Raw genomic sequence first — 10,944 nt, 5'->3', positions numbered from 1 at the left:
ATAAAAATTTTTCAAAAACAGGGTTTCCCCCAAGGGTGTGGGAAAAAAAATTCCCCCCCCCCCCCCAACACCACTCTGAAGTGAGCAAATTGGTGGCTAGTGAAGAAGAGTGATCCTCATGGGGTATAGTGGCTTTTACACAACCCCTAACCCTTTACTGCCACAGATAAGAAAAGGGGACATGGCCAGTGCCTTTTTTTACACACCACTGATTTCCTTCTCCATCTGTTCCTGCATTGGTTTCAGAAGGCCACCTGTGTAAATTTTCAACCAATTCCGGATTTGTTTAAGAGACAGACTGCCCTGCGGATCAGGGAAGTAACCCAGGGCATCAGGAGAGCACAATGGCCCCCTATGCATACCCTAACCAATATGCCTGGATTTAGCAATAACTCAAAATTTAAATTGCTTAAAATATATACAATAATGGAACTTGGGGGAAGGGGGAGGGAGGAAGAGGGAAATGGCTGGAGGCCATAAACTAAAGTGAACAAATGGCAATGCAACAAGCTGTGCATGTCATAATAGTGTACACCACAGAGCTGGCAAACTGCAGAGATGATAATAAGTAGCCCAGAAGGAAGAATAAGTAGAATGTGAAATGAAAATCAGAAATGACACTAACTGAAGCAACCCACACACTCCAGTAAGAAAAGAAACATAATTGCCTAATGACATTAAAAAAAAAAAAAAAGAGAGAGATTAACTTTGGAAAGAGAAATATACAGATCCAAGAGAAAATCTAAAACATCAAATGAGCAAGAAAACTCAGTAAAGCACCAGTACTGAAAGGGATGAGTGAAAGCTGAGAAAATCAACTTAGATATGAATTTACAACTAGAGAAGGAAGTTGAAAGATAAAATACAATATTGGGTTCAGTATATAAAAGGCAGGGAATCATAAGATAAAGTAGCACAGTTTAATCCAATTGTGATAAGCTCAGAACTGTGGCCTTTTCTTTACCATAGAGATTGAAAAATGTATGGCACGCTGGAGAAGGTTTGTGAAAATGTGAAGGAGGACAATCAGCACCTATATAGTCTAGTCTGCATTTCAACTGCAAAGTTTCAAGGTTGACAGGAAAGTGGAACCCACTCTCATACTCACAGCTCCAGCTATGGCTGCCTTGGCCTTAAAGTACACTAGCAAAGGCAGAGAAAGAGAAAAAATAAAAGTCCTGGGGCAATCTAGGTAAAAGTCGAGGTTAACTCTGCAGTCAACACAGAGTTTTTAAAGGGAAATTTAAAACCTTACATGATGACAGCAGAATCAGCATGTAGCTGTTCTGAATAATCTTAGTTCTAAAAGGCATCCATTGCATTTCCAGAAATCAGTTGAAGGATTACAAATCTGACAGACAACAAGATATTTACTAGGAATATAACTGGTATATCTGTGCATTTCTAGGGCAGACATGGCATTATTTATATTATCTAGAAACAGTCCATAAAGCATATTAGTTACTAAATTGTTGGATTTGTCTTTAAAAAAAGAGGGGGGGGAGAAAAAGATGCCATACAAAGCAAGTTTTTTTGGACTTTGCTCCTGAAATTATTAACTGCATTTAAAAAAAGAAAAAAGAAACAAAGAAAGAAAAAAACCCACACAACCTATTCATTTCAGTTAAAAATCACGTGTTAAATAAGTATGGAAAGAAAGGTTATTTGATGGTTTTAAGTCCTGTAGCTCTAAGTTTTTAAATTATTCTAAGACTCCTTAAAAAAAGACAAAAAAAAAAAAACAACTTGAAGATGAACTATAAACACTAGTTTATCTTAAACTAAACTGCCAACTGTTCAAGGAAGGGACAGTTTCTTAATTGCCTATGAAGCGTCATACATATTTACAAAAACAAACAAAATCACATAGAAATTACTATACTAAGTTTGTCATATCCCTTTTACCCCTTCATACTCCTCCATTTGTCAGATGCTTTTATTGGTTTTGACATTTATTCTCCTAGCTTTAAGAATATTTTTGCATGATCTATTATATGTTGACCTATTTAGGCACATAGTGTACAGTAAACCAAATGCTTTGTCATATTTCCCAATGACTATGCTGTTACAATTAAGCATTGTATAATGTATTTGTACAAAGTATATTGGATGCATTATAATACACATTTTGAAAACTAGTCAGGTTAAAAACAACGTACTAGTTTTGAGAACAAATTTCAGAAAAAACTTCTTAAAACTTTTTTTATTCTATTTTTCTGATTTTCATAGGATTCCATCTTCTCTCTGTTTTAGTCCATTTCACTTCATAGTCTACTTAGACAGCTTTGTTCTTGTATTTTGTACGTACCACCAGACCACTTAATGCAATACCACTGGTGGCAGGAGACTTTTTGAAGTCTTTGTATTATGATTTTGCGTTGTTCAGAAAGTTACTTTTTATCTGTCCGTTTCTAAGTAGCGATTAAGTTTGTATTATCTTCTGTATGAGGACTAAAGCTAGGGATCAGCAATATGAATTACAGGAAAATACATTCCTGACAAATCTCCTGAACTTCTGATGGAAGTTCACCTCAAAGTTATGCTTCTTTTACACCAAATATCAGTGTTTTTACCTAAATTTACTGGGGCAGGGCAACAGGAGGGCAGTATTACCTTGATAAACAAATCCAACAAGTACTATACTAATTTTTTAATCCCACCAATTGAGGGGAATAAATTTAGTATTACAGCCAGCATGGTCTCAGTTCTTCACATTGCTTTAGTTTACTAACCACTATACCAGATTACCATAATTAATGTAAATTTTAAAGTGACACTTAAGATGTTCAAAATCTGACCCATTACAAAAGTTAGGATCTCAAGGAAAAAAAAGTGATCTGGACATTATACTTATTTTTTAAATAATCTGAGAAAAGATTTAAAAAAAAAATCAACATTCTAATATGCCATACCAAAATACAATGTGTGAGCTGTCCCTTTGGTATACCGTTGATGCAAAGCCAAATACTATTCTCAGAACTATTCCCACAGCTACTGACAATGGTGAAGATGCTAGACAGAGACAAAGAGCAGACGTGTTGAAATTAAAATACATTTGCAGATTGGATAAAATTGGAAGATAAGTAAGAGTTTCCATTTAATTATTTAGTTGCTTTAATAAAAAATATTGCCTCTACCCAAAGAGTACTGTCTGTCCATTTTAATGATTAATTTTAAATCAAAATATAATACGGAACCAAATGAATTTAGAGGCAATACAGACATTTAAGAATTCAAACACTTATTTCAAATGAATTCTTACTAGAAACTGGTGCTAAAAAAAGCATAATCACTACTTCTGTAAATATTTTTTGCTAAAATATCATCTGAATAAAGACATCATTGTCTTTTTAGTATTTCTCCACAGATACTTATAATCATTTCTAATATGTCAACAGAAATTGTTAATCTGTCCCTTTTAAAAATAAATCCCGGGCATAGTGAAACAAAGATGGTATGGTATTCCACAGGGATGGGACAAGGAAATTTGTATTTTGTAAATGAATTAGTATGCGAAAGACAAACCGGAGTATTAATTCTTAAAATATAACACACCTTGCAAACTCCAAAGTATCACTTCATTGCCTTAATGACAGACACATTGAAAGAATATGGCTAAAGAGCTTATACATGAAAAAAGTTTGTATCAGTTTTCAGTTCATGTCAGTAATTTATAATTTTCTATATGTTAAAATTATAAAAATCTATATATCAGAACAGACAAATTATTCTTTTTTGAAGGGGGAGGGGAGGCCCTTAAGCTTTGCCGGGATCATATAGAAAAGGGGAAATTATTAATGCAAAAAAATTTGCTAGATTCTGTATTTTGCATGGGATTTTTTTCTCTATACGGTCAGATACAGAACTCCTGCTCTGCTCAATGTTCAATCTTTTATATCAAATTAAGAGCAATGCAGGCTTCTCCCACACAGGGGAGCCCCTTCTCATAGACTGTGATCTTTCACTGTATAACAATAACAATGATCTTAGCTGGCTTGGTGAACTTTTATTCAGTTCTAACTGCAGTGCTTACTGCAAGCAGCCAAACTAAAGAATAAAATCTAATTATCTTGTATACTCTCATGTAGCCATCTCAGAATGCCTCAAGTTAAAACCACTACTAAATATGAAGGAACTTATATACTCTATATTAGCCAAGGAGCGAATTTTCCTAAGTTCATAAAAAACATCTTCCAATTTGAAGTGTTATAGGAGAGAATTAGTAAGTGCCACAATTTTTAGTACTGTACGTCAGAGCCAGACATGCGGACATGTGTGGTTTGTGGTGCTGCAAACTTCTTTGCAGTGCCACAAACCATGTGTTGCACATTAAATTGTACATGGCACTGCTAATTTGCAGCATCAGTGCAAAATTTGCTACAAGGATTTCCTGGTAGGAAAAAAAAAAATGTATGGAAGAAAGAAGTTGCACAAAGCACGCCAAAGTGGCATGCGTTGAGACAAATGTGGAGACAACGGAGCAGGGAGCCCTGGGCTGTGGAGCCCCCTCACTGGGGCAGTGTTCCTCAAGACAGGGGAGCAGGCAGCACTTGGCTGCTCCCTTGTCTGCATGCCTCAGCACGGGGGCTTTGCTGAGGATCCTCCACGCTGAGGCACATGGAGACAGGGGAGCAGCCAACCCAGAGCCCAGGGCTGGTTGCTCCTCCATCTCGAGGCACACTGTGCCCCAGCCAACTCCTCCGTAACTGGCTGGGATGCAATGTGCCTCAGCGCAGGTGCTCCATGTGCCTTAGGGCAGGGGCTCCACAGCAGAACCCCTGCATTGAAACATGTGGATACAGGGAAGCAGGTAGCCCAGAGCTGGCTGGCTGGGGCACAGGGTGCCTCAACATGGGGGCTCCACAGTGAGTGGAGATGGGGAAGCAACCAGCCTTGGGCCACCAGCTCCCCCGTCTCCACTACCGCTCCCTGGCTGCCTGGGGCACAGGGTGCCTCACTACAGGGGCTGTCTGCTGGCTAGCCCCCTGCGCCCCAGCCAGCTCCTTCTGCAGCACATGGAGTAGTGGGACAATGTGTCCCACCGCAAAGGGCAGAGACAGGGGTGTGCACTGCGGCACAAAGTAACAGCACAAATTGGTGCTGCTGCAAACACATACCCCTGTTCGTGCGGACGTGGCCAAAGAGGCCATTCAGTTCTGACGCATTTAAAAAAAAACAAAACAAAAAAACAACTAGCTACAAGATCTTAAAAACAATGACATTTTAAACTTTACTTATTGCCTAAGTTGCTTCCAATCAACTGCTAAAGAGTCAGGCCAACACCAATGCCAACACCAATGCCTTTAAAAAAAATCTATGCTGGGGGAGCACTGGCCTGCTAGAAATGAAACTAGCTAGCCAAGGGATATAAAAACTTGCTATGAAATGCAATGCAACTGGAAAATTGGTGTTACAGTAAAACCAACAGATCCCAGTGCTATAAAAATCATAGGAAACAGAGACACTGAATTGTCTATGGTCAGGGAAGTGGTCTTTTAATATTTTTGTTGAAGTTTTCATTATTGCACATAATACAGTGTTGCTATACTGTATGTACACACAGCTAGTGCCACACACAGGTAGCATATTAAACATTACATCAAAACTGAGTTGGAAACACACAATTAAAATATATCCGATTTAAAAGTTTTGGCTGGCTCCCATCCCTGTGGCAACATGATTTAGCAATAAGACTATGTAGATATTTTCATTTCCTTCTGATTTGGCATTGAGAGGTCTGCTGTTTCACTTGAAGACACCTATCTTTAGATCTTAAGAAATGGTCAGGAAAAAACAATAACTAAATAAATGGCAAATAAGATGAATTAGCAGTCTACCAGGCTACTTGTGTCATATCATCTGCAAAGAGTTTAATAAATTAGTATAAATTTTGATTTACTTATATCATCCAGCTTGTTGAGCAGCCACATCCCTCCAGAAAGAAGAGTAAGATAGCTAAGGGAATGTTTTAGTGTGGGAGACTCAGGGATTTGGTTGACTTTTGAAATGGGTATATTATTGAGTGCCTCATCATATAGGTCTGAGGTCTGTTTCCTAGATCCAGAACAACTGAAATTCATCAAGCTGAATAATTTTCCATTCAGATTGGTGCCCATTAGCAAAAAACTGGATCACTGCAGCCAGCTCAATTCATGCTGTCAGAGAAGGGCTGCAGCAATAGAAAACACTCAGTATAAAAGAAGAAACAAAACCCCCAGGTATTAGTGCTGCTTTTTAGAAACACAGATTCTGAGATGTCTGGGGACCACGAAAGGATCCAACTACAATTTGTTTTCACTGGAGTCTTAGAGTTTTAGTTTACAAAAAACAAATTTAAGTTCCTTGGTCTTGATTACTCTCTAAGATACAAGACAGTGAATATCCAGAACATCCTTTGTGCCAACCAACATGGTTAACGTTGGGCATCTCAAGCTTTGGGTACCAAAGTGGGGACATCTTAAAGAGCCTGGTTTACAAAAAAGTGCTTAGTATCCACCTTCTAGAAAAAAAAAGTTTTTTAAAAATGTCCAGTTGAGCACACAAATCAAAACACCCAAAATCACTTTAGTCTTAGTGTTTGTTCTTCTGAAAGATTATTTAAACAGCTGTCATGAACTGGTAAGCTTTTTATAGTAATCTAAACCATATTACAAACTTAGGCAGAAAAAGGAAAGGTTTCACATTCATCTGTTTCACTGAAAACTGAGCAGCTTCGGAGAACTGCTCACATGTATCTGCATGTCTGCACACGGCACATGTATCTGCATGTCTGCACACGGCACAAGAATGTGTCAACAATCCTAAACATGATCTTTAAGTACTAGAACTATAAATATGATGGTAACCCCTCCTCCCCCTACAAATATCTAACATTTATAATTTCTAAATATCTTAAGAGCTATAAAAAACCCCTAAAGGTTATTTTAGGGTATGAAGGGTAATCTACAGCAAAGTATTCAATACGGAACCAAATTAAACAAGCAGGTTGAATCTAGTAAAGGATAGTTTTAAACACTGTCTTGTTGAATAAGGTTTAAGTTGTTGGGTAACTTGGGTTAGTCAAGGCTCTGAGGTGACAACCCACAGAACAGTTTAACATTAAATACCTATAATGTTAAGCACAGACTATTCTACTGGATAAATACCTAATTCACTTAAATGGATAACAGTCCAGCTGCTTTCATGGTAACAAGTGTCGGTTATCCGCATATTAGTTAAGTGCCAGAACCACTTAAATATCCAGGAATTCCGAGACCTTTTATCTCTTTAGTAACTGTGCTCTGTATACGTACGCAATTGATGAAACAACAGGACTGTAAATTACACAGCTTCTAAAACAGCCCTCCACCAACTCAATTCTGTTAGTTTTATGGCTGCTATTGAGGCATAAGGCACTCCTAGAAAGAAGCCTTAATAAAATGCAAAGACCTTAGCGCAGTGCAGTCAATAAGCACAATTTACTTTGAGTTTGGGTAAGTGTGTACTCCAAGTAAGGCAGCCCCATAGCTATGCCCTTAAAGGTTTAGGCAGTATTTATAATCCAGGAATGAACTGTGGAAGATTGGTGTGATCAAACATTCAAATTAAATACATATTTAAATCACTGCTGATTCAGGTAAATAAAAGCAAATGAACTCCATTTTATTTTAGGACATGTCTGGTAAAACAGCAGACTTCCCCACATGGCCCTACATTCTACAGATAGCAAAATATACCCCATCAGAAACAGAGCACATTTTTCAAAAGATAGCAGAGATTTTTCACCTGATAACCAAAATTGGCTAAAGTTATGCAATTTAGACATGATTAAAATAGTTTTCAAAACTAGAATAACTTCTGTGTTAGTTAGAGAAACCTTTGATACTTAATATTTTAATTAATTAGACAGTAAGATACATAGTGTAAGAACATCTGAATTATAGAAAATTATAGAAATAAAATTAAAAGTTCTGTACCTTTGATTCCACATTGCTCAATAAAAGAGGAATGTCAGAAGATGACGACTTTGATAGGCCCAGTGAATCAGAGATAGCTTCTACTTCGTGATAGATTTCATTATGCTTTTCCAAGCGAGACCCTTTAAGTTGTTTGCTGTGCAGTATCTTTAAAGCTTGAAGCTCTGTACTTAGAAATACTAGAGAAAAAAGTGCCATAATAGGATCTTTAAGAAAGCTTGAATAATTTTGTGCCTGCATTCTCACAGAAAATAAAACACAAATTAATAAAATACAATATAAATAAAACTATAGGAAAAGAGAAAGGGATTAGACAGAACTCTGTCAACTTACAGACAAATTTCAAACTTATTCAAAAAATAGTTTATAGAAGCATACAACTGGATGTTACTCATTTCTGGTGCCTACTTGTTTTCTGCTGCAAAATTCTCTTGTGTGACTAATATTGCTCCTTATCAAAAGCAGTATCTGCCCTCAGCCTCAACTCCTTCAGCCTGGTGTACGAACAGATATACATTTGTAAATGCTTCAAAAGGAGAGGAGGAGCTGCTGTTGCTTGGAAGCACGCAGCAGCTGTTATGATGTACCTGTTATGTGCATAAAAGCCAGTAGCAATACAAGCTAGCTATATCACCCAACTCTGACCCTGGAAGAAGCAGAGTTAAAGAGCTAAAGCAGAGTGAAAGCTCAAGTTCTTCTACACCAATGGTGCTCAGGCTGTGGTCCACAAACCAACCTATCATCTAGCTGCATGCATAGTGAGTTCTCTGAGCTCAGTGGCATGTCAGCATGGGTTCTGCTCAGAGCCAATGCTTTCACTCCAGAGCCCAAGGAGTGAATGCTGCCACCATTTGTCTCCTCTTTTCCCCTACTACCTCAGTGGCAGCGACATTCACCCCCTCCACTCCACAGCCCGCTCCACCAACTGGCAAGCTCAGGGAGCTCACTATACATCCAGACTTCCACCTATGCTATTTTATAAGCCCTCAGCACATTTCTGATCTTACGATCTGGCCCACTTGTAAAAACGGTTGACTGTACTACACACTTTACACAACAACCACGCAGACATAACAGCTATATCCTTCAATAGCAGTACAATTATTATATCCATTACACTCCTTAAGTCTCCTCTTTCTTTGACTTCTTGTCTATTCTTTCTACTCAATTCCAGTTGTTTCCCCATCCCCTGGTTCCTTGCCAGATTTGGCTCTCTTCACACTACTATTCCTTTCTGCACATTCCTAGTCCTATCAGCTTCTCACCTAATCTCAGTCTTTGTTACTTCTAATCCTCCTGTCCCATCAGGATTTTCCTCAATGCTTCCATTCCCTAAGTCCCAGGCTTGGTAACCCAGCTTCAGCCCCTGTCTCACTAACCTCATGTCCAAGATACTCTATTTCCACCCCCTCAGTCCAACTATTGTCATCCCTGACAGAGCTGACCCGAGCAGGGTACGGGGCCTGGGGCAAATCAACCCATGCGCAGCCCCACCCTCGCTCCGGACCCAAAGAAGCTGCCACTGCCATCCCGATCCCATGGCCCCAGACCCGAAGAAGCTGCCACTGCCATTGGTAGCGAGGGGGGTTGGGGTAGGGGCTAGTAAGTGGCTCTGCCCAGCTATGCGCTGCCACCACTCTGCCCTGCTCCGCAGGGCCCTCCAGAGCGCAGGGCCCAGGGCGGTTGCCCCAATTCACGCCCCCTAGGGATAGCCCTGGTCCCTCCCTCAAATCAGGTGACTTCTTACCTCATCCTGTCTGGGAACCAGTAGAGAAGTCATTAAATTCGCAAGAGAGCCAGCTCCTTGCTTGCAGCTTTAATACCCTACCCAAACTGATGCAGGACCACTCTTGGAAAGAAATTTCAGTTTCATTTCTGTAATACTCAAACTGTGGGACTAGTTTATGCACTCTGATCAGCCCTATAAATTATGAGAGGCCAGAGAATGTTTTTTTTAAATTAAGACATATACAGTACATAAAAGATACCAATTCTTAGTGGGAAATTATCAGAACTTACATAGGAGCTTAAGACAATCTTCTTTCTTTTGTAATCTGTCTTTAACATCTCCAGAAACAAGTGCTGAATATGGGCAAGCCATTTCTTTTAAAAAACCGCTAATCTCAAGCTGGAAGCTTTCCACATCTTTCTCACCTTAAGAAAATAGAAAGCAAAGTAATTGGAAAGTTAGTGGGCTTTTCAAAACACAAGTTACAACCTATTGCCCTTAATACAAAAGTTTAAATGTGAGATATTGATTGATGATGAAAGACACTTATGACCTATTAATCAACATTACTTTCTATGATCTTGAAGAAAATCTTGCACAAATATTTTTTTCAAAAATGAAGCTTGCAAAACACTTTTAATCCCAAGAAAAATGTTACACTGATCTATTAAGGAAGGAGCGCACCCAACTGAAATGAACTAGGAGCTAGCATGTAACATAATAACAGGTAGTCCATTTTCCACTTTCAAATAAAAATATCACTGCCATGTGGGATAGCCTGAGGGATAGCCAGCATAGGTTTGCTGTGGGTCAGTCTTGCTTGACCAATCTCATTTCCTTCTACAACTAGGTGACCCATCACCTGTACAAGGGAGAAGAGATTGATGTCATACATCTTGACTTCAAAAATCCGTCGATCTTGTATCCCATGATCACCTCTTGGCAAAACTGGCCAATTGTGGCCTTGGGTCCACCATGATCCGCTGGCTGGGACATTGGCTCCGTGGTTGGACCCAGAAGGTAGTAATTGGCAGACGTCAATCATCATGGTGCCCTGTGACCACGGCTCTGTCCTTGGACCCATATTGTTCAACATCTTCATTAATGATGTGGACATTGTGGAGTCAGAAGTGGACTGGCCAAGTTTGCCGATAACACCAAATTTGGGGCAAAGCATCCACACCTGAAGACAGGAGGGAGATCCAGACTGACCTGGACAGGCTCAGCAAATGGGCAGACGAGAACCTGACGGTGTTTAAC

General features: G+C 39.2%; 1 protein-coding gene across 1 annotated transcript in view; it reads right to left on the bottom strand.

Moving 5' to 3' along the window:
* Nucleotides 1–10,944, bottom strand: part of FAM98B (family with sequence similarity 98 member B) — a 53,758-nt gene that overhangs the window by 35,227 nt on the left and 7,587 nt on the right. Inside the window, exons 3-5 of the mRNA XM_019518958.1 lie at nt 9,975–10,109; nt 7,956–8,134; nt 2,913–3,038 (exon numbers count right to left, since the gene is read on the bottom strand). Of these exons, the coding sequence (XP_019374503.1) occupies nt 2,913–3,038; nt 7,956–8,134; nt 9,975–10,109 (440 nt within the window). The remainder of the gene's footprint in view (nt 1–2,912; nt 3,039–7,955; nt 8,135–9,974; nt 10,110–10,944) is intronic.

This window comes from Gavialis gangeticus, unplaced genomic scaffold (genome assembly GCF_001723915.1).
Source record: "Gavialis gangeticus isolate Ggan-Ray unplaced genomic scaffold, GavGan_comp1, whole genome shotgun sequence".
Classification (NCBI taxonomy): domain Eukaryota; kingdom Metazoa; phylum Chordata; order Crocodylia; family Gavialidae; genus Gavialis; species Gavialis gangeticus.
Note: the sequence above shows the minus strand (reverse complement) of the source record. Positions and strands in the feature narration are given on the sequence as shown.